The 24,268-nt window shown below is 36.4% G+C and overlaps 1 protein-coding gene across 1 annotated transcript in view; it reads left to right on the top strand.

The window, feature by feature from the left end:
- The window catches only part of RELN (reelin), a 536,555-nt gene that overhangs the window by 301,933 nt on the left and 210,354 nt on the right, over positions 1-24,268 (top strand). Inside the window, exons 10-11 of the mRNA XM_052638374.1 lie at positions 1,680-1,920; positions 18,439-18,584. Coding sequence (XP_052494334.1) covers positions 1,680-1,920; positions 18,439-18,584 — 387 coding nt within the window. The remainder of the gene's footprint in view (positions 1-1,679; positions 1,921-18,438; positions 18,585-24,268) is intronic.

The raw sequence follows: 24,268 nt of genomic DNA, 5'->3' as shown, positions 1-24,268 counted from the left end.
CCGTATTTCCACATTGAAAAAAATATTATTTATTTGGGCAAGAAGAATAAATACTAGGTTCTTAATCTTTAACATTAAAAATTTCTAGTATTTGAAATAAAAATGAAAATCTCATAAGTTCAAGTTCTGTTTCAACCAAAACTTGAGAAAATTAATTCTAACTCATGGATTTTCATAGATTGTCTCCCTCTGTGACAGAATAAAATATTATTTATAGATATCTGGTACAAGCCAAGCTCTGACATGCTGTGCCAATCGCCAATTTTATAACAGAGCATTTGCTATTCCTTCTAATTTTTGGTAGTTATAATGAAAATGCATTCATATTAAGTACTGATTTATATAAACGGCTTTAAGCAAAGCAGCATAAGTATTGGAAGTTTTACTCATATGCCTCCATTTTTCTCTAATATATCTCATAGTTTAGATAAATTGTCGTATATATTTCTTGCTGAATAACAGCTGTATGCTTCTGATATGATAAATAGTAAGTGTATACATTTAATTATAAGATATAGAGATCGCATTCAGCTGAGTCTATTTTTCACTACATAAGACTTTCAATTTTAGGCCAAGCACCAAACTATCATTCTCATCAATGCAAATTTACCATTAGTGATCAGAGTGAACATATTTTCAATCACTTCCTAAAACTAAAATATACTATCTTCATTGATTTAAATTATTTTTGAAGTTAAAAACATAGTCATCATTAAATATTTTAAAGGAAAGGGGAATTGATTACCCCCAAAGGTAAGGCACACCATTCATAATCTACACTGACAATCCTACAGATTTATATGTGCTTCATTGGTGAGTGAAAAATATGGCTTTTCTCTAGTCCTTTCAAAACTGATTTATAGTAAGCCCCAGGTACTACTAGTTTGCATTTTAGTACCACTTTTAATCTTGGCTAAGGCCATCATTTTTACTACAGCAGGTTTCTACTTTGGTAAAATAAAATGTTTAACATAAATATTAAATAGCAAAGGACCTAGATTTCAGCAGATATGATATAAAAATCCTATTAAATTATATCATGTTTTTAAAGACTGGTATGCATGGAAATCTAAAGAATTCTAAATGAAAGCATTTAATTCTCATGGCAAATCTCACATTTTCAAAACAAAGAAATATTTGTTTTCTAGAAATAAAGTAACGCATGTAAATGTTGATTTTGAAGCATACAATATACCGTGATATCTAATAGATATAAAATTTCAAAGTAAGAATTAAAATTAAGATAATTTTACAGTTTCTCTCCTTTTTTCTTCTTAGTATCATATAAAGTATATAGTTTCAGATTGAGTATCTACCATTTACAAAATACTGTGCTGGATACTCTGATTTTTTACAAGAGCCAAGGCAGTTGTGTACCATTTTCTCTTCAATTATCCTTTTACTGACTCACCTGAGTATACTTACTGCCTGCCTTGTTGTAAAAGTAGAGCTCTTTAAGACATTTGATATTTAAACTCCCATCAGTCAATATGGACATCTTAATAACCACATATATTAAAAGGTTTAAGGGGTATAGGATTATGAGTATTTCACCCATAATGTGTAATGTTTTTAAGATAAGAAAACCACAATCTTAATTAAGAAACAAAATGGATCTATAAGAAAGATAAAGTGGACACTGTTGAACTTTATTGTGGCACCAATTCTCATCTCTCCAGAGCCCCTTCCAATGTCAGTACCATCATCCACATCCTTTACCTTCCTGAAGACGCCAAAGGGGAGAATGTCCAGTTTCAGTGGAAGCAGGAAAATCTACAAGTAGGTGAAGTGTATGAAGCCTGCTGGGCCTTAGATAACATCCTCGTCATCAACTCAGCTCACAGACAAGTTGCTTTAGAAGACAATCTGGATCCAGTAGACACGGGCAACTGGCTTTTCTTCCCAGGAGCTACAGTGAAGGTTTGATCTCTCTTTCGCTCCTTCTCTTCTCCCTAAAACCTAAAGCTCAATAAACCAAATTGTACTAAACCACTACTTTACTAAAGTATTTTATTAAGTGTAAGTTGCTCAGTTGGGCTTCCTTTGTGGCTCAGCTGGTAAAGAATCCACATGCAGTGTGGAAGATGTGGGTTCAGTCTCTGGGTTGGGAAGATCCCCTGGAGAAGGGAAAGGCTACCCACTCTAGTATTCTGGTCTGGAGAATTCCATGGACTGTATAGTCCATGAGGTCATGAAGTATTTTACTAAAACCATGATTAAAAGAATAGGTAATATCACTTTACCCTCCCCTGTAAGAATGGGAAATCATTCATTTGTTCATCCTTTGAACAAGTATTTTTGAGAACCCATGGTGCCATGTACTGGGCTGAACCTGGAGAATATAACCACAAAAGGCAGATATGTCTTTTCCGTTTATTGTCTGTCAGTTTAGTGGGAGGTTACATATAGCAACGTGCATGTGCGAAACAGCATAATTGTTGATTTGCTGGGAAAGTTTAAGGTGCTGTAGAAATGCAATATGCAGTGCTAGATCCAGACGTGAGGGATTAGGAAGGCTATCCAAGAGAATAGGAATACACTGAAAGGTCATTTCAAGTTGGCCAGATGGGAAGACTAGTGTTTCTAGAATCATAAATTACATACATAAAGGCTAGAAGATGATAGCACAAAGCAGAGGCCTTCGACAGTGTTTGAAATGGTTGTCTAAAATAGATACTCAGTTGAGACTTGTGATAAAGTCTGAAGATATGACCAGTGATGAAACCTTAAAGTCTTAAAAGCTCACTTTTTGAATGAGAATTAAAATCACTGGCTTGCCTGCCCAGAGAGTGTGTGGAGTAAAATACTATGTCAAGGCAATATTTTAAGATACCATTTGATCTTCAACTGGACTCTCTCAAGTTTCAAGTATGAAAAAAATAAAGTACAGGTGCAGATTGGAGAGTTTTTAAAAATGTGACTTACTGTTACCAAAAAAAAAAAGGACCTCTGTGCTGAATGGGGGTGAGGTCAGAGAAGTCACAAGCAGAATATAGATATCTAAGACACTCATCTCCTTTTAATAATTTATGGGTTGCAAATTATTTAGAGTACTTCCCTGGTGGTTCAGTGGTTAAGACTCTGCCTTCCAGTGCAAGGCGGGGGGGGGGGCGGGGGGTGGGTTTCAATCTCTCATTGGGAAGTAAAGACCCCACATGCTATGTGGTATGACCAAAAAATAAAAAATAAATAAATTATTTAGGAAACCTTCACCTTTTTAGAAAACCCTCCTGACACAGTTAAGTTGGTACTTAGCAAATCAAACTCTAGATACTGACTAGCATTAGGAACGGACATCATCTTTGGTCAACATGAGAAAACACCCAGTAAACCTTATGGAGATTTGTTCTGATAAAGACTCTAAAACTTTGGTTCATTTGGATCTTTTAAAGAGTCATGGACGCCTTTCATATGGGCGTGGAAAAGAAGCTTTGTAAGGATAGCCTGTATCATATCCCACTACTACTTGATTAAGAGAAGGATTTCTGTTGTCACTGTTCACCATTGGCAAGATATGTAAACCCAGGAAACACATGGAGACCTCAGGGCCTGGGATTCACATTCTTGTCCCATGATGATCATTTGGTAATTATTTGATCTCAGTTCCGTTTACTATATATTATATGTACTTTTTGTGCCTTTTTTATAAGCCATCATTATACTAATTTAATTAACTTTTTGGTTTCTTAATGCATTGTACTTTGGTACCACCCATGTTAAAAATATATGAAGTATGGGTTTCCTTTGTAGTAATGGTTACTTAAATTACAACTTTGTGTGGAGTATACTTGTGCTTTGTGGTCTCTCATCTTCCTCCTAAGCTTACTAATCACACATTTGAGACTTGCCTAGTTACCTACTTGCCTAGTTGCCTATTAAGAAAAAATCATTGTAGAAATGGTTTGTACCAGGGTTTTTGGCTATCACATAGAAGCTTTTCTCTAATGTTTCTTTTTAAAATTTTAAATAAGTACAATGATAAAATCTAAGATTGTCATTTTAACTCATTTATATGACCAACCTCTTGCATTTTGACTCACACCTCTAGCATGAAAAAATTGCTTTTACCAAGTGATTTGGAGTTCTAGAAATAAAAATTGTTTATTTAAACTGTATGCAATTTCTCCATCAAATATTTTTCCTTTAATGGGTGGCCTCTGAGATGAAAACAGAGTACAACCAATTAGAAAACATATCTCAGTGTTCCTATTGGTCATAAGACATGTTTTGAACGTTGCTTTGTTTTGGACTTTTTAGTTTTGAGAGTATTGTTTGTTTGTTCAGACTATATGTTGTCTTTTCTAAATAGTACTCATTAAAAGTCTCCAAGATGCTTACATCTTAACTAAATCAGAGACTGAGTGTAACATCAATTGAATGCTTCATTGTGCTTCATTACAGAGTAGAATTTATTCAAGGAAAAATGTCCAAGCACAGATAGGATACTCTTTGGTTAAGTAGTAACAGCTACTTTTTATTTTCCATGTATTATTCTGGGGACTTGTTATTCTAGGTATGTATGTGAGATTATGTATATAATCTCGTAGAGTTGATCTTTATTAACCTATAAAAAGATGAAAGTGGACGTGGAAGTGTTGAGTAACTTGTCCAGAATGCTCCTCTTACCAGTGGCAGAGCCAAGATTCAAATACAGGAATCTGACTTCAGAACTCTTGCTCTCAGCTGCCTGATAACTGTGCTCTTACAAGTAATAAATATAAACTTAAATGCTCCCTATTGGTCTTATGTTTCTTCCAAACATTTGTTTGTTAATTTATCTGCCTGTTTTCTTCCCCATCACTCTCTGACAGTAGACTGAAAGATTCTGGTATTTCTCATATTTTTTATCTTGATCTAGCTTTATTCCATTTGTACTATATATTCTCTTCTCTGGATGACTGGTTTTGGTGTGTGTTTTTTTTTGGCTGCACTGGCTCTTCTTTGCTGCACATGGGCTTTCTCTAGTTGTGGCGAGAAGGGGCTACTCTTTGTTGAACCATGGGGTTTCTCATTGCAGTGGCTTCTCTTGTTGCAGAGCATAGGCTCCAGGTGAGCGGGCTTCAGTAGTGGCAGTGCATGGGCCCAGTAGTTGTGGCATGTGGGCGCTAGGGCACTTGGGCTTTAGTAGTTGTGGCACATTGTCCCTGATGCTCTGTGGCATATAGAATCCATATAGGTCCAATTCCTGGACCAGGGATTGAACCTGTGTCTCCTGCACTGGCAAGTAAATTTTTCTCCACTGCACCACCAGGGAGGTCCTAGATGAATGATTTTCATACATTAAAATCTAGTAAGTTCAGTCCAAGCACAGGTTGCTTCCTTGTCTTCCACTCTACAACAGCTGGTTTTATTTTCACAATCATATTTACTGGTCCATCACTGCTGACCTAAAGTAAAGTTAAGGAGATAGGAGTGTTAAAATATTTTCCTCATGGAGGTAGGAAGCATTTTCAGTAACCTATAGAGAAGGTGAAATAGAGTGAGAATGGGGAATGCTAAATAAATTGAAACCAACAGTCTCATGGTAGCAGACTTCCTGTGCTGAGGACGTTGGAGTCAAGAATCATACAAAAGGATGCCACTGACAAAAGATGACACCATCATTCTTAATAGAAATTATATCATGCATCCTCCATACTCAAGACCTTTGATGGCTTCCTGTGTAGGCCTTGAGGGGACAAGCCAAACTCCCTAGCATGTAATTCAAGGCTGTTTCCAGTCCATGTCCAGCCTAAGTTTTCATCCTTATCTCCTGTCCTCCAGCATCACAAATAAAATGAAATTTCACACTCCCACCCATTTAGACATGCTTTTCCACCTTTCTTTTTTCTATGCCTAGTTATTCCCCAGCATCCTTAAGGGCCCAGTTCAAATGTCATTGTCTGGATGAAGTTTTGTGTAAGCTAATGTCTGCCTCCTTCCTGTGCTGCTATAACCATGAGGTTGAATAAGCAGGACTTGAGGTTGAAGACTGTCTACAAAATGCAGTTCATTCTTCTTCACTAGTGACCATTCACATTCACTCAGGTAGCTGTTTAAAATCTGTATCCTTCTTGCACAAAAACTAAGTCAGGTCCCAAGACTGCTGATAGACCAAAAAAGCAATCAATCACTGTAGTAGTTAGTCTCAGTTCAATAACAAATACCACATGGTTCACCATAATAATGCAAACTCCGAACTTCACCCGTAGCATCTCCTTTCCCCCAGCTGAAGTCTGCTGAGTAGAAAAGAGATAGTGCTCAACTCCTTCCCCCTCCTCCACTAAGTCATTAATTTTAACCTTTGAATCATCCAGGGCTGGGTCAGGAGGAAGGAGAAGAAGCCAGAGGCAGTTATTGTTGTGAGTGGGAATTATTGATCTCATGATCTGGCAAGTGATCGAAGCTGGATTTCTCTTGTATCCATAACAAAGCTCTTTGGATATGTCACCACTTTTCACCAAAACTGGGGATTTCACACCTGTAGCTCTCCAATGTATATCTTTCAGGTTATGTCTACTTCTCCTACTTCCCAATGGGACTCTGACTTATGACTTCAACCTCTTTTTGCTGAGGGCTCTTCGCCCCACCAGGAAGCCCCTGGGGGCAGGATCTTAGACCAGATTGCCTCTTGTGTGCATGGGTCCAATCCTAGTCTATGGTGAACATTCACTTTGAATCCATCATTGGGAGAAAAGAAGTTAGTTGCTTCAAAATGCAGCCCTCTTGTTACCCAGCCGCCTGCCAGACTGCCCCAGTTGTTAGTCTAAGCCCTTACCGAATCCCTTTCAAGGAATGGCCTTGAAATCCTGAGCCCTAGGCTTGAGGCAAGTGGATGATACCTTCCTCCCCTGCAAGGCCGTGAATGTGACTCATAGTTCACCAACAACCCTCTGGAATGGAATCATCCCTCTGCTTTCCAGCTGCCAACCTATTGCAGCTTCAGACTCACTCATTCTCAATTTAGGGAAGTGGCTAAGTCATTTTACCACCTCTTTTGTTAGGTCCTTATATTTGGTCCATCATTTCACTTTGTTAGGTCCTTATATTTGGTCCATCATTTCACTTTGGAATGAGGAGTAGCACCTGTTTTATTGGCACCTTATTTCAACATTCTGTTACAGCATACATATACATCTATGAGAGTGTTTACAATGTTTCTTTGTAGTTATGTATGTCTCTCTAGTTAGCATGTTAGCTTCTTAAGCTTAGGAACTGTTTCTGCTATTTTTGAATCTCCAGTGTTTGGCACATGATACACTGTGCTAGTTGAACAAATGAAAAGCTGAAAAAATACCAAGATCTAATTTGTGAAGAAAGAAAATAAATTTTATATTCAAAGATGACATGAGGGCAAAAATATTGTGAATGGGACTGGATATAGCAAAACTGTTAAGAAAATGAGCTTAACAGGGTTCAAATCTTGGTTTCACCATTTACTAGCCATATGGTCTTGGGCAAGTTATTTAACCTCTTGGTTTCTCAGTATCCTCACCTTTAACAGGGATGATAGTAGAATCCATCTCCTGTTGTGATAATTAAATAAGAAGATACATGTAAACCCTAGAACAGTGCCTGGCATATAGAAAGGTTTTAAGAAGTACGTGTCTTCTTCATTGAAAATTTTGAAAATAAGCTCCACAGGGAAGTGAATAGAGAGAAAAATAAGTAGAAGGCAAAGGATTGAGCTGACAACCCCAATTAGGAGGGCAGAAGGAAGAATAGGATAGAAAAATACAGAATTCACAAACTATGTCATCATGTATGTCATTAAGATGATAGCAGAATTAAATGAAGTAAATGGATTAGTTTGGACACAAGTATTTCCCATAGGTGTAACTTTTGGCAGTCAAACTAGGACCAGTTTCCATTGGAATTAAGTTGAAATGACATTCACATAATTAAAAAATTAATAGTTGTTTTCATTATTAACAGCAAATGATTTTTAAGTGCTGTTCATAAAATGAAGTAATAGTAGTGAGGATGTTGATGTTGAAGATAGAGTTTAAGAGTGGCAGGTCAAATAGGAAAGATAAAAATGAGTCACTAGCATTCATAGTACATATTTTTCCTTATCTTCTTTAGATTTGTTTCCCATTTCTTTGGTAATAATACTTAAGCCATTTTATCTGAGCCTGTCCTTGTTTATCTCAAGTAGGGCAGAATAATAGAAGACCAAATAGAGTAATTAACTTAAGGAGTTATGTGATCTGGAGAACTGCAATTATAGGTCACCAGTTTAAATCTGTCCTGGGTTGGTAGAAAGCCATTACCATCTGTTGGCTCTTTAGTAATTAATATGAAGTAGGTGTCTAACAGTATCAGCTTTTAATGTAGAACCCAAACTTATGTTTGTTGCGCTTTTTTATTTGGATTGGTAAGCTAAAGAGGACTGTAAGAGGTTACAGAATTAATATGTTCTTCCTAGGCAGCCATCTGTGTTTTTCCTCCATTCTCTTTGCAAGTTCATGGCCTTGTCTGACTTAGCGTCCAGTGTTTTTCCAGAGAGCTTGCCCATGTGGAAGAAAAGGGGCAACACATTCTTAGAGTGTTTCTAATTACCATCATGATTTTATTATTTCCCATGAATCCCTAAGTAGCCCTCTGTTCACAACCAAAGAGGTGGGGCTCTAAATGCCTGTAAATCTAGTCCTGGAAGTCAGAAATCTCCCCAGAGCACCACCCTCATTAGCAGTCTCCACAGTAAGCCAGCCGTGGACTCAGAAAGGCAAGGAGTCTAAACTCACTTGATATTGAATCACCTGTCTTAATTACTGGTTGTAATAATATTTTTGAGAAGGCAACCCACTCCAGTACTCTTGCCTGGAAAATCCCATGGATGGAGGATCCTGGCAGGCTACAGTCCATGGAGTCACAAAGAGTCGGACACGACTGAGTGACTTCACTTTCACTTTCAATAATATTTCCTTCTTTTCTAGACTATTGCATCCTTTCTTTTTTTATACTTTTATAAATGATTTCTAGACTAATCAAGTATTTCTTGTCAGTTGTTTCTATTCTGAAGATACAGGATATATTGTGTCAGTCTGCAGTTGCTGGAATTGGCTACTGCTGCCACAGCTGCCATTCCCTGGCAGCACCTCTCACTATAAGGTGGCTGTAGGTGTTTTGCCACATTTAATGGTGGAAGACACATTCTTCCTGCCTGAAATGGGAGAATGATTAATCTAAGGGCAACTTCTGGTGCTCTGACTCTTTGAGAATGGTATTGGTTTTGTCATCAAAGTTTAAGGGAAATGGTTGATTTTTTTCAGCCCCTTCCATTTCAAACGTATAGAATCAAGAATCAGTGTTTCACCTTGGGTAGGATTCTGATACGTATCTCCACTGAGTAGCATGGATACTGGATAATAAATAATAACAACCATAATTATGATAAGTAGTAAAAGAAGCCATAGTCATGGTGGCATTTCATGAATCATCTGTACTTGCCAGCACTGTGAGGAAGGCCTTTTGATCTAAATTTTGTATCTACAGTAGGTAAACACTGCATGTCTATAAAGAGCTTGAGAACTTAGTGCCCAGGTTTTCTTAGTCATTCTTGAAACATCCAGAAGAATCCATCAAAGTTATCTCTTCCCAACTCCTCAAACACACATACTGCAATCTGAAAATGTCCTTAATCTCAAGGTCAAAGAAGAGTGCGAAATGTAAAATTTGAAAGGGTCGGCCTGGAGCTGTTGCAGCTACCTGCTTTCTATAACTCCCTGTTAAAGAAAAGGCCTGCAAAGGTCAGGAGAGTACTCAGAAGAACCCAGGAACAGATGATTTGGAAAGAGGTACGAGGAGATATTTTGGGTTTTGTTTTTTCTATCCTTTAATAGTACCGTGAAGCAAAATTTCCAAATGGATCAGTATGCCATGGAGGTAAATATTGGTCAAGCAGCTGCTTCATTTTGTTTATTTACCCCCATCTTTGGTGGCAGCCAAAATTTGTACTTTGAAAGCATGAGGCATCCACAACTCCTTGATATCTGTGTGGGAGACAGAGTGCATGCTTTGCTCAGTCACTGTTAATAAATGTTTATATCTGCTCAGCTAGCCTGGTTACCCTCAGCTTGCAAAGGCATAAATCACTGGCTTCTGTCAACTCTGGAAATGACCCACAGATTAAATGCAGATCACTAGGAGATAGGTGCTGTTCCGTGTATTTTTTATTTTTAAGAAATCTTCCCACTCTGATTGCTGTGCCTGCACCTGCTAATCTTTTTCTATTTATTATCCTAGTTCATTGTATGGATAGCAAAGAATGCCAGATTATTCCTTCTGCACATTTATGTCAACTTGTGTTGAGAAGTAAATCAACATTAAATGTCAGATTCTGTTGTGAAGGTTTGTCCTTTAGAATAGGCTGTGATCAAATGTATTTAAAATAATTTTTCTTAAAAAGTAATTTATTAAATTTTGCAGATGTATGTCAAGGATTGGGAGTAACTAAGTATACAGAATTTAGAAGGGCCATATCTTAATCTTTTATTTCTACCTCCAGTTAGACTGCTTCCTCTCTCTTCCATTTACTGTTGATAAATATCCAATAATAATGTCAATTTTCCTAGTTTAACAAACACCAAAGGCCCCTAATGAGGAGCCATTAGGTGAATTAGGTAAATCAACAACCCATTAAGGAGAAGCATTAAGTCAGAAAAGAGAGTCTATTAATTTTCTTATAGCTCTTGTACATTATGCATTTGCCAAATTCATTATCCCAGTGGACACTAGGCAGATCTCCAGTCCTGAATAAGAATTGGAGCTTTCATTCTGGGGTTCTGCTGTCACTTGTCTAATACTATTATCACAAATTGTTGAATCATTAATGGAGAATAAAGGTTGTAACATCCAAATTATGGAAAAAATGTTAACTAATTTGTCTGAAAATGTAAAGTCTTAACACAAGTTGAGGCTAGTGAAAAAAGTCAAAGACAAATGGTTAAAGGGATGATTACTTTCAAAGCAGAATTTATTTCTAAATGAGTGCTTTGAGAATCTAGTCCCCTGGCAGAACAATATCTGCCTGCTATAATGCCTAACTTGTCTTCCATAAGTTGGGCACCCCAGAAAAAGTTTTCAAAAATCCATTTAATGATTTTCTTTTTTTAGACTGTAAGGGCAAACAGGAGGAAATCAGATATGCTTTCCAGAAATATGCTTTGCAAATCGCTGTACTGGAAACTATCTGGTCTGTGACTTGAGGGATTTGAGTACTGCCTTTCTAATGAGGATAAACCTGAGCTCAGTAAGACTTGTGGCTAGACCATGTTCTCATGTCTTTTTCTATTAAGAATCGGAATGTTAACTGCGATTTTCTGGCTAGATTCCAGCCTGGTTAATTGCATGCTGTCTCTCTAAATTCGCTTTGCTTGGGATGTTCTTCATTTTGGATTGCATTGCTCTTATTGTCATGTTTCCCCCAAGAGGTGGGTACATGATATTGTAAAATGAGCCAGAATATAATTTGTTAAACTAATAAGCGTTCTTTGGGGATGAAGGGTTAAATGTAAGTAGTGTGTTTTTCACAATTTCCCCCCAATGAGGCCTATTTGTACAGTAATTAATGTGGGATAGCGTTAGTGAAACATGGAATTGAGCCAAATCACCATGACAAGAGTGGCAATAACACAGAAACAAATAAGTTCAATAAATTCTACTAAAAATAACCATTCAAACAAATCCCCAGAGCCTCCCTTTTCCTGTTTGTTTATGATCTGAAGCTGACACATTTAATCACTAATTATTGCAAGGTAATACAATATTCAATGTGAAATTTATTTTATTCTATATGAACATACAAAACCTAGTAACATTTCCCATCATCTTTGTACTTAGCACAGCACAGAGCTCAATTATTTGCATAGTGGTACTCATTAAGGTAAGGTTTGTTAAATGAATGAAGATAGGGGATGAAAGAAGGAAGGGAATTAGCATTTACTGATTTCCTAAGATTTAGCAATCTTTAGAATAAGCATGTTACTTGCACTATCTCATTTAATCCTCATAATTGCCCCCATTTCACAGATGAAAATAAAGAGGATCCTAGAGCTAAGTGACTTCTCCGAGATCAAACAGTTTTGATTTTCAAAGCCAGCTACATTGTATAATAAAGTCCCAGCCCTTTTGTTCCTCAGTATCTTGCAGCCTCCCACGTTGTGTCTGGTGTTCTTAATTTGAGGAGGCAAAACTGAAAACCTCAGACACTGTGAAAGTCATATTGGTCTCTACAGACAAGGTTAACAACTGCTCTGTGGAATTTTTCATTGTTATTCTTTCATTACTCCAATTCAAATCTGTCACTATGGCTGTTTTAGAATTGTCATAACTATTGCCAAATAATTATACACTTGTCACAAAATATACCATAAATTGAATCTTTATGAATCATAGTACAAAGTGATTCAAATGCTTAATGAATCCAGAAAATAATGAGAAAAAAAAGACTCTTTGAACTCCTAAAATTTGCTCACTGTGGTTGAATCTATTGTGTTGACTAGAGAAAATGCACTTCAGCCCTCCTGCACCTGGACTGTGTTTATAGCCAAGTTATCAGTTTTTTAACTGGTATTAAATTACCTAGAAATTGAATGTGTACAAAATGAAAGAAATTCATTTTGCCCTATGAAAGAAATCACTCTCTTCCTATTTTGTTTTTTTCTTTATAAGCATGAAAGTCTATACCTTTAAAGACCATTGAACCAGGATGTAGGAAATATATATTTCTATATGATAATAGCTATAGCATGGTGACAGGCTTAGAAAACACAATGATATCTAATGCTGTAGATCAGTCCATTTCTGGTCACTCAGTCACACATCTCACTTTAATCCAGAAACTTTAATACCAGTATATTTTGTTTCCAACCAGACAGTGGCTAATTTATGTCTCTGCCAACAATGCCATTTTAATTAATTTTATTCATCTTATTTCTCTTTCCTCTGCTCCTCATATCTCATCTGTTTGCATTGCCTAGATTTTAATTAAAAAACCTCTCCTCTCTAAGGAGCAATCTGAAGTGGCAAAAATAATCACTTAAAATATTACAGTCATTAAAAAATTGGCTGTGGTGGAAGCCATGCATTTTCAATTTTCCTACAGATGATGTTTTAGCTTCCTTTTAAAGTGCACTTTGTATCTGAATTGTCTGCCACCAGCCAGCTTGGCTATCAAAAATGGTCTTCCAGCTGGGTGGGCTGAGTGACAACTCCTTAATGGAGGAAATGGATGGCTCTCTGCTCATGTGGAGGGGAAGGCACACCAGGCAGATTTCATTCCATCTGCCACCAGCTCTCTGCAAGCTGGCATTGCCCAAATGCCCAGTATACTCACTCCAACTGAAAGGATATCGTCAAAAATAATTTGTAAGGCCACAGATACCTGAAAGAATCATCAGGGCCATTAGACCCCAGGGAGATAATATTAAGAGGTGCCTCAGTGTTCTTTGATGAAAACCTAATTAAACTATGGTGGAGGGGATTGCAAGTGCTTTTTTTACAAGTACAGAGGTGAAGTCATTAACATTTTCAGCAGAGTATAGAGAGCAACCTTTGGAAAATGCTATCCTGAATTGTGGCCAAAGACTTGTTATATTGAGGAATTTGCACTGATGTTTCCTGTTGATGTTTTTCTGAATGGCAAATCCATGTCACTTAGTTACAGTGTGTTCTGCTTTTCAAGTAAAGGAAATCCATGTAACAGCAAAGTAGAGAAATATTTTTGATTGATAGATGGAAACAAATAAGGATGATATATTAAGGATTTTTAAAAATTGGAGCTTTCCTAGTACTTAGAAGTATAAAGTATGTGTCATTGGTCAATGCTAAAATAATGAAATGAAGTAAAAATAATATTTAATGTCATGTAATTAGGAGGGCTAAGGATAGAAAGAAATATACAGAACCACCTGCATAATTTATATCTTTATTTTACTCAAAATGAATTCTTAATTATTTGATATTCACCATAAGTTATTCAAAAATCGAGACTCAGAAAGTCACATGTTATTTGTAATCGTTGCTTCAAGAAACCTGCTATATTTTTACCATACTCAATATAAAATTGTCCTAAATTCCAAAGTATTCTTGTTTTTATTGTATCAAGAGCTCATATATCTCACAGAGTTAGAAATTTAACTGCTTTATGAAGTTGTTTAGATTTTAATTGTCATTGCATGTAAATGACATGAATTTGAATAGATGCAAAGCAAAAACAACTGGGTATTAAAATCACTGAGTAATTTCCTAAAATGCTTTTCATTCTTTAAATTCACATTTTGTTTGGATTTTTAACATAAACACATGAAAGTTCATCTGTAAGAAAAATGGCAGCAGATTCCTTGCATCATTAAGTTTTCCTAAGGGAAATGTTTGGTAATCTGCCAACATTTGGAGAGCTTTAAAGTTCTAATTCATGATTCAGTATATTCTGAAAATTAATGAATGATTGTAATATTTTACCATATTGTATTGTGCAGTGTATTCTTTTACATTTTATTACAGGTTTTAAGTTGTTCTGAAGAATTTTAATGACTTACAATGAGAAACACAGTTCAAAATAGATTTAAGTGTTCTGTTTCTCTATAACCTACTGCTATGGGTATATACTGCTAAGGGAATATAATAGCTTATTTTTGGAAAATAGCGTATTCAGAAATAAAACAACAATTATTTTGTAGCACTTAGAGATTTCCAAAAAACCACTTCCACATATAATATAATTTGTGCTTCTTACAGTGTCTCTAGGATGTAGACATTAGTGGCCCCAGTCTACAGCCTAAGAAACTGAGGCCTAGATGGGTTAAATGAGTTGTGCAGAACCATGTAGCCATTCAGTAGAGAAAATGCACCAGAACATGCCTTCTTTTTTTAATTTTATTTATTTTTTAATTGAAGGATAACTGCTTTACAGAATTTTGTCCTTTAAACATCAACACAGAACATGCCTTCTGATTCTGATTGCCAAACTCCTTGAGGATAGACAGTAACTGAGTTTTCATTCCATGTTAAGAATGCTTTTAGTTTCTAGTATTGGTTTTTATTTAAATAACTTTAGTCTCCTCAGCTCAATTAATTGAATTGGGTTCAAGGGGGAAGTTCAAGCACCTCTACCCATACAAGGTATAAAGGTATATGGACAGCTAATTTTTTCTTCCAGTTTTATTGAAGTATTGATATATAACATTATAGAAGTTTAAGGTGTACAGCACAATTATTTGACTAAATACCTCGTGAAATGATCGTCATAGTGAGTTTAGTGAATACCCATAATCTCAGAGATACAAAATTAAGAAATATAAAAAATATATTTTTGATAGCTAATTTATAACAGTTGCATTATCACAAATGGTCTACTAAGCCACCAAATGTGTTTGGTAACAGCCAAATAACTAACAAAAAGATCCTTTAAAATATACCTCAGTTTTTTTTTAATACCTTATTTTGAGTTTGTGAAATGAGTTTAACAATATGGTATTCAGTTTCATAATGTTTATTTACATATATTTTCCATCTCAACTAAATTAGGAGAAGGCAATGGTATCCCACTCCAGTACTCTTGCCTGGAAAATCCCATGGATGGAGGAGCCTGGTAGGCTGCAGTCAGTCCATGGAGTTGCTAAGAGTCGGACACGACTGAGTGACTTCACTTTCACTTTTCACTTTCATGCATTGGAGAAGGAAATGGCAACCCACTCCAGTGTTCTTGCCTGGAGAATCCCAGGGACAGGGGAGCCTAGTGGGCTGCCATCTATGGGGTTGCACAGAGTCGGATACGACTGAAGTGACTTAGTAGCAGCAGCAGCAGCAACTAAGTTAAAATATGCATCACATGTGTTAATAAATAAATCTTGGAAGAGTAGCAAAGCATAATTATGTGTAACATAGAGTCTTCAAATATTAACAAACAATTCTGAGGTAAACAGAATCAAAATGGAAATAATTAAATTGACGTTTAGTCAGAAGTGACCAAGATTTTATATTAAGCAAATCACTCTTTTCATTACACAAATATATTCTTCTAAATTGTAACATGAGATTATTCCATTTTCTTGTGTATAGATGTTTCATAGTTGCCTCTTACTTGGACAATGACCTAATATCATTTGCACCAGAGTAAAAGTCATATTAATTCCAAATTAATATAGACCACAAAGAGTCAGACCCAAATAAGTGACTGAGCTGAAGTGAAGTTGCTCAGGATTCCAGAATGAGAAGATAATTGTAAAAACCGCTCTTTAGAGCTTGGTGGCTTTATTATTAGGAAGGTAATCTTTGTTATTCGAGTTGGCATTCCATTATCATTATAGAGTACATAGTAGTTGAGGATCTTTGGGTTTGTCATATTGACAGTTTCATTTTACTGTTAAGTAAACTAAATCCTAGTTTTGATCAATCTGTGTGGATTAAGGATTGCATATAATGAGCTCAGTGTAGCATCCATGAATAATGTGTACTCATTGTGGTGTGAAGATCTTCAAGCAGATGAAGTCTGCCACACAGTATAGCATTATCTAACCTGGGGGCTTCCCTGGTGGCTCAGATGGTAAAAAATATACCTGCAATATGGGAGACCTGGGTTTGATCCCAAGATTAGGAAGATCCCCTGGAAAAGAGAATGGCTACCCACTCCAGTATTCTTGCCTGGAGAATTCCATGGACAGAGGAACCTGTGGGCTATAGTCCAGGGGATTGCAAAGAAGCAGATACAACTGATCAACTAACACTTTCACTTTCAAGCTGATGAGAGGCACAGTGTGTATGCTTTATGTCTTAGTGCTGTGAAATGACTCCCCCAAGATCATATGCTCCAACTCTCCTGAACATCTCGAAACTTCTGGAAGCTTTTTTACTCTTTCATTGTAGTAGTCTGATTTCCCTCCCCATTGATTTTATCTGCCACAATCAGTTTAATTGTCATAATATAATTCTTTGCACATATTACTGCTCTGTTTTAGAACATCACCACTGATGGAATATAGCAGTTTTCTCAGAATACCATTTAAGATCCTCTACAGTCAGGCTCCAATCTAATTCTCAAAATTATGCCTACTTATCACCTATCATTCATTCATATTTGTCATCCAACTTGGATTTTTAATCCATCCTTTAAAGCCAGTTGAAGACCTGCTCTTCCATGAAGACTGCTCATCTAGACCAGCCCTGGACACAGTGACTGCTACCTTCTTTCACTCGCTAGCACTTTCCATATGCTGCCTTTGATACATCTCAACTTGGCTGCAATCTTTTAGAGCAAAGATTAGATTATTATTATAATCAATTATAAACCTCTTCCCTCCACTGACTTCCTTGATGCTTCCTACCTTGTGAGTTTTCCATAAAAATTAGTTAATTACCTGAAAGACATAACCATATCATAATTTATTTATTGAATTATTCAACAAATATTTTTTAATTACTGCCATATGCCAAGCATTATGCTAAGACCTGAAATACAAGAATATGATCCTTGCCCTACAGAACCTGCAGTCACAGGATCTAACTGAAATTCTCTGTCCAGTTATTTTTCTTCATTTCTATTTTAAGAGTATATAAAACTTGAAAGAATGTTTGATCTTTTATTTATTAGCATGTTTCTGTGTGTGACATTACCAGAAAATGATTAATGCAAAAACTTATCATATTTTTAAAAGTTAAGTACTCAGTTTACCCAGCTCTATAGTTGGATCTTGCCTTTGATTCTTCACTTGAAGCTGGAGAAAAAAAAGTATATTAAAAAAAGCATCACAAGAAATTATTTTTCTTTTTTTGTGTGATGATGTGTTTTTTTTTTTAATTTATTTATTTTTCTGTAAGCCTGGTGTTCTTTTGGAGAATAACAAAGTTTGTTGTTTACAGGCTTCTCATCGGGTACATCACGTACTTCCTAGATCTGGTCAGAAACTTTTACTCAAAAGCTGGCTGAGAATATACCATCATATCAGGGATTACTTTGACCTTTTCTGTATTCCATGTTTTGATTAGCAAGCTATTCTGCTCATATCCCATTTAGAGACAAATTGTGAAAGGCTTGAATGGCAAGCCAGAAATATATGGAATATTGAAAAGGTCAGTGTGATTTAAGTCCATAACCACAGTATTGAAAATATATGACAAGTCATTATCACACTTAATTCCTACAACAAGGACTGTGGTAAAGATGGGAAATTACTTCAATTAAAATATTCTTGTTTCACACTGAAAGCTGAGGTGGCAAAGCTCAAATGGTCTCTTGACTCTCTTTTTGTGATAACTTAATAAGTTAGAAAGAAACTGTAACTGAATTAAATAAGACCAAAAAAAAGAAAAAGAGGTAACAAGCTCTTTTGATTTCAGAGTCCATCGTAGAGGGAATAATATAGTGACTTTTCTAAAAACTCTAATTATACATGAATAAGACAGATACAGCCATAAAACCAATTCAATGGACACCCCACGCTCTCTTTTTATCTACAGCATAGCTGTCAGTCAGATGGGAACTCCATTTATTTCCATGGAAATGAAGGCAGTGAGTTCAATTTTGCCACCACCCGGGATGTAGATCTTTCTACAGAGGATATTCAAGAGCAGTGGTCAGAAGAATTTGAGAGCCAGCCTACAGGGTAAGTAATTGTTATCTCCCATGCTGTGTATAGCACTTACATTTATTCCACTGGACATATTTTAAATGCATATTGTTAACTAGCAAAAGCGTACTTAAGTCAATACTGGAGAGTCTTATCATGGACAAGCCAAAGGGGTACACTTATGTTAAACATTCTTTATTAAGCAGTCAGTTATTTTATGCATACTAAAAATTTGTGATTGCAAATATCTTTTAACTTCAGTTGAATACTTATATCTCATCTTTGTTTATGCAGCTTTTACCAGGAAAAGTTTTGTTTTTGTTTTTTTCAATGTGTATAGCATATAAAATCTTTCCACTACTTTTATATTGAGACTCTCAGTTGTCTTCCCAGGATCTGAAATTTATATAGATGCTGTTACCGATTTTTAGTGGAATATGGTTTTGATCTATAACAAATTAGTTGTTTGGGGGGGGTAAAATTTACCATTTAGAGATTTTTAAAGAAAGGATATGAGCCTGATGTTGAAACCATGAAGATGGTTTGGTGGTAGTATTTTCTTGCTTTTCTAAACTGTGTGCCTTCTTCTGGGTCCAGTATCCCTAAGATATTTCTATTAATTGAATGCCACTTTCAGAAGTTCAAATTGAGAAAAATTAACAGGTTCGGAGAATCAAAATTCATAAGATAAGTGTGTGTTGGAATTCTAGAAATTTTCTGGTTCTCACCTGGCCTTTTTTTCTTTCTTTTTTTCAATACGTATACACTTGTAATCAGAACACCAGGTTCTTACTGTTTAGTGCATGTTTTCTGAAACCATGATGAAGGTGAATGAAATTAACATAAAATATAGTTTTCATAATGATTATGAAATAGCAATGACTTAACTGTTAACTCTCAGAAACTTTTCAAGAATACAACATTTGAGGTATTTACATATCTCTGATCTCAAAAATTCAATCAAAACTGGATGGGACCTAAGTGTCTGAGGGACCAGAGGGCCACCATGGACTTCTTGGGTTCCCCACTTCCTATGCATTGCCCAGAAACTACATTTGGACCCGATAAGAGGGAAATCTGACTGGCAGCCTGAGCTGCTGCTGCTTGACTTTCTGCTGCCACATCAGGATCTCTCACTGTTGCAAGTGAGATTTCTACTAGTACATGCAGCCCTGCTCTTCCTGCCTCTGAAGAATAGCCTCTGAAGAAAACTGATGCCTTGAGGGACCCTCCCCCAGGGGGTACCATTGACCTCTCCAAGCCTAGCAGTAATGCTCAGGCCCTTAAATCCACAAAGTCCTTCTCTTCTGAGGTTCTTGTCACCCTTGAAGTTCCATGTCCAGTATGGCTCTGGTGTCTACTTGAAGGACCAGCAACCATTGTTTCTCTTTCTTGTGTCCAAGATCTCCCCAGGAGGCTGGCTGCTTTCCTTACACAAACAGGGCTCATTCTACTCCCCTCATAGACCATGGTGGGATCTAGAACTTTGACCATGCACCCAAGTCTTCTTTACCCACTTTTTGAAGATAAAAGACCCATCACCAGCATATCAGCTCTTTCTGACTTCTAATATAAAAGACCAATTCAGATCCCTTTCCTGACAATGCAACTTGACTGCCTATGAGAGGGTCCCAAATTTTCAAGCACCAAAGACTCATTGACCTCCACTCCTTCACCTCTCCAAGTTTGTGCTATCCATACAGCAGTGACAGGTTATTCTTTTTCAGTGAGATCTATACATCACTCAGGTGACGTCCCAGTGATATCCAGATACCCCACCTCCTTCCTACTAAAGCAGAGAGAAAAACACAAGTCTCCAGTGGTAACATTCTGACATGCAAACCCTTTCCTGTTTAGTTAACTGGCTAGCTAGTTAGCTATGTATATCTCTTTCCTCAAAGTTCTAGTGTCCTCTTATTCTTTGGGGAAGAGATAAAATTTATTTTTACCTATGGCCTTCATATCCACATATTTCCTCTCCCAGAATGTCCTCTTCTTTGTTTTAGCCTGTTTTATTATTAAAGGTCGTCTATAGAAGAACAGAAGAATACTTTACTATATCGACTAATGGTCCACACAGCTCTCCAGTACTAACATTAGTGGAGACTTAGTTCAAACACACGGAAAAACCCTTTAGGAATTAAGCTTAGAAAGGAATAGATTTTATATTAAAAGAAATCAAACATACTTTAGAAAATTAATGTACTAATCCAAAAAATAACTGGCAAAAAACATATTCCAGTTAACAGATCAGACCTTCTGTTATCTCAGAGCACTAATGATATGAGAATTTGTCGTTAAACCAAAACTTTCATCTCCCAAAATAAACCAAAAGAAATAAAAGTATTTATGCTTGAAAAAAGAGCTAAAGTCAACACAGACACAAGAATATCAGACCAAATTCCATTCACCGAGTGACTCACATGGTTCCTTTGGCCAATTCTCAGTGCTAAGATTTATCAGGTTTTGGTCACAGGTAAGAGGCTGGTACTTTCAAGCCGTGACATTGTCAGCAGATTTCTGTTCCAGTAACATAGACTAATGTGCTTGACAAAAGCACCTGTGTCACTGTAGTTGGAACACAATTAATTCACCTAAATTCTGAAAGCAGCTTAATTATTCTAGCAATCACACCTTAGCTTTGTTGTAGCTTTTCCCCTAGGATATCAGGCCATACTGCCCCCTCTCAGAACTACTTCATTTATACTTTTATCTGGTGAACCAGTTATCCATGTTGCCCTTATATTATAAAAAAAGATATAAAAGGATAATGAGAGAATCTAGTACTTTCTTTGTTTTGGGATGGTGATAAATTGCTGATTTAATCTGTAATGTTGTATGTGAATGTGTGTATGTGTATATACCTTCTCCATACCTACTCACTCCTGAATGCTGCTTTATTGATCTAGGAGAGAATGCTGTTGTAGTTAATTCTTAATCAAAACTCCAGTGAAGATATCCTGTCACAATCAAATTAATGTGAAGCATTTTTACCTAGGGTAAGAACTGACAAAGAAAAACAGATTAGGATCTTGGTAGTGAAATTCTTGATGTGTTTTTTGAGCCAGATTTACTGAATATTTGTCTCATTCTTCCCCTCACCACCCACACAGACAATTTATCATCATAAGCTCACTGCTGAAACAGACATGAAACATAGGTGTTAAATTCCCACAGTATTCAAGAGTGACCAATTGAATTGATTGAATTCTGACACTTTGAGATCACTTTCTTTTAACACACACAAAAATAAATTATTAATATGGATATAATATTTTCATCTCTTTTAACTATGTTTTTTCTCCCATAAGAATTATGAAAGAAAAAAAGAATATGCAATCCTCTCTAATAATATCTTCAAAACATTTCACATGAATTCAAGCAAGAAAAAGTATCCACAGTCATTATGACTTTTTTTGGAACCCAGTTTCCAAATATTCCTGTTTTCTTACCATTTGAATGAAACTATTTGATCTCAGATCACAAAGATGCAAGAATTGTTTGCCTTTCACATCACAAAGCTGTATGTAGATAGGTTTAAGTGGGATTTTAAAGTTTATTTTCTTATTTTTTAGAGAAGACACATCTGTTACTTCAGTAAGATAGAAACTTTAACAGATAAACTGATAATTTATGTGAGCCTTTGTGAACTTTGGCTTAACCTTATAAACACATCATTTAATTAGCAACTACAGTATCTCACCTAGCTGAAGGTGTCTTCAGGTGGGAGGGGACTTTGTAGAGAAACACATTACTAGAATATGGAATTTGTATACTTGTCATGCATGTTTTTAGCTATTCAGATAACTTTTCAAAATATCTGTTTTATTGCCTTCACTGAAGTATTCATGTTAGAGAACCTCCACAATGTAATGAATGTTAAGCTGTGTTTTGAAGTATAATTAATTTATAATGTTGTGTTAGATTCAGGTATATAGCAACATGATTCAGATATATATATACATAGAGAGATATATCATATATATTTGCTATATATATGTATATATATATTCTTTTTTCAGATTCTTTTCCATTACAAGATTATTATAAGATATTGAAAATAGTTCCCTGTACTATACAGTGGGACCTTACTGTTTATTCTATATATAATAGTTTGTATTTGCTAATCTCAAACTCCTCATTTATCCCTCCCTGCCTTTCTTCTTTGGTAATCATAGGTTTGTTACCTATGTCTGTGAGTCTATTTCTGTTTTGTAAATAAGTTCATTTGTATCACTTTTTTATATTATACATGTGTCAGTCATGTCCGACTCTTTGTGACCCTGTGAACTGTAGCCTACCAGGCTCCTCCATCCATGGGATTCTCCAGGCAAGAATACTGGAGTGCATTGCTATTTCTTTCTCCAGGGGATCTTCCCCATCCACGGATCAAAACCAGGTCTCCCGCATTGCAGGCAGATGCTTTAACCTCTGAGCCACCAGGGAAGCCCATATTATACATGTAAAGAATATTATATGACACTTGTCTTTCTCTGTCTGACTTACTTCACTTAGTATAATAATCTCTAGATCCAGGTCCATCCATATTACTGCAAATGGCATTATTTCTTTCTTGATGGCTGAGTAATTGAATATCAGACTATTGAATCAAGAGAGCATACTCTAGTCTTCCACAACTGCCCCAAATCCTTCGAAATTATAGAAAATGAGCAAATGAATCTGTAATGACACTCTGAAAGAAAAAAGTGTGCCCTAATTGAGCCAGGAATTAGGAGTGTTACAAAAAATGAGGAAAAAAACCCAGATCTGATTAAAGGAGAAAACTATAACTTAAAATACATATTGAATGAGGCACTAAAAAAGGTATAGGTATGGAATGAAAGAGGAATCAGATGGGGCTCTGACGTCCTGCTGTGGAGATTGCTAAGTAGGTGAGTCTCTCACTGCATTCAACTTCTGTGCAGGCACTTCTGCCCTTAGGAGCAAGCAGTGAATGTGAACACTTGGAATGGAGAAGCAGGACAATGCCAGGTGACTGGAAACCTCAGGGATCCCCATGGTACCCCCACCCAAGAGCACATCAGCTCTCATTGGTGGGCATTTTTTACACCAAAACTAAGGGTGAATGGCGGATACAAATCTGAGCCAATAATCTGGAATCATCAAATCTGAGGAAAATCCACTCCATAAAAATAATTAATCAAACTAGACAGCTAAGAACTGAGAAAACAGAAGTATCAGAGTAAACAAATGGAGATTTTATAATTATAGTTAATGGCCTCAGAGAGATAAGAAAGTGTACTGTATTTGTTAAGTTAAAACAGATTTTATGAAGAAAAAAATAGAGATGTGAAAAATGAAAATATATGATTGTTGAAACAAATTTAACGGATTTTTCCCCTGAATATGAGCATCCGTTCAGTTCAGCTCAGTTCAGTCGCTCAGTCGTGTCCAACTCTTTGCGACCCCATGAATCACAACACGCCAGGCCTCCCTGTCCATCACCAACTCCCGGAGTTCACTCAGACTCATGTCCATTGAGTCAGTGATGCCATCCAGCCATCTCATCCTCTGTCATCCCTTTCTCCTCCTGCCCCTAATCCCTCCTAGCATCAAAGTCTTCTCCAGTGAGTCAGCTCTTCACATGAGCTGGCCAAAGTACTGGAGTTTCAGCTTTAGCATCATTCCTTCCAAAGTATACCCAGGACTGATCTCCTTCAGAATGGACTGGTTGGATCTCCTTGCAGTCCAAGGGACTC

The sequence above is a fragment of the Budorcas taxicolor genome, chromosome 4, assembly GCF_023091745.1.
Source record: "Budorcas taxicolor isolate Tak-1 chromosome 4, Takin1.1, whole genome shotgun sequence".
In the NCBI taxonomy this organism is placed as follows: domain Eukaryota; kingdom Metazoa; phylum Chordata; class Mammalia; order Artiodactyla; family Bovidae; genus Budorcas; species Budorcas taxicolor.
The sequence above is the reverse complement of the archived record's forward strand: the minus strand, read 5'-3'. Positions and strand labels throughout refer to the sequence as shown.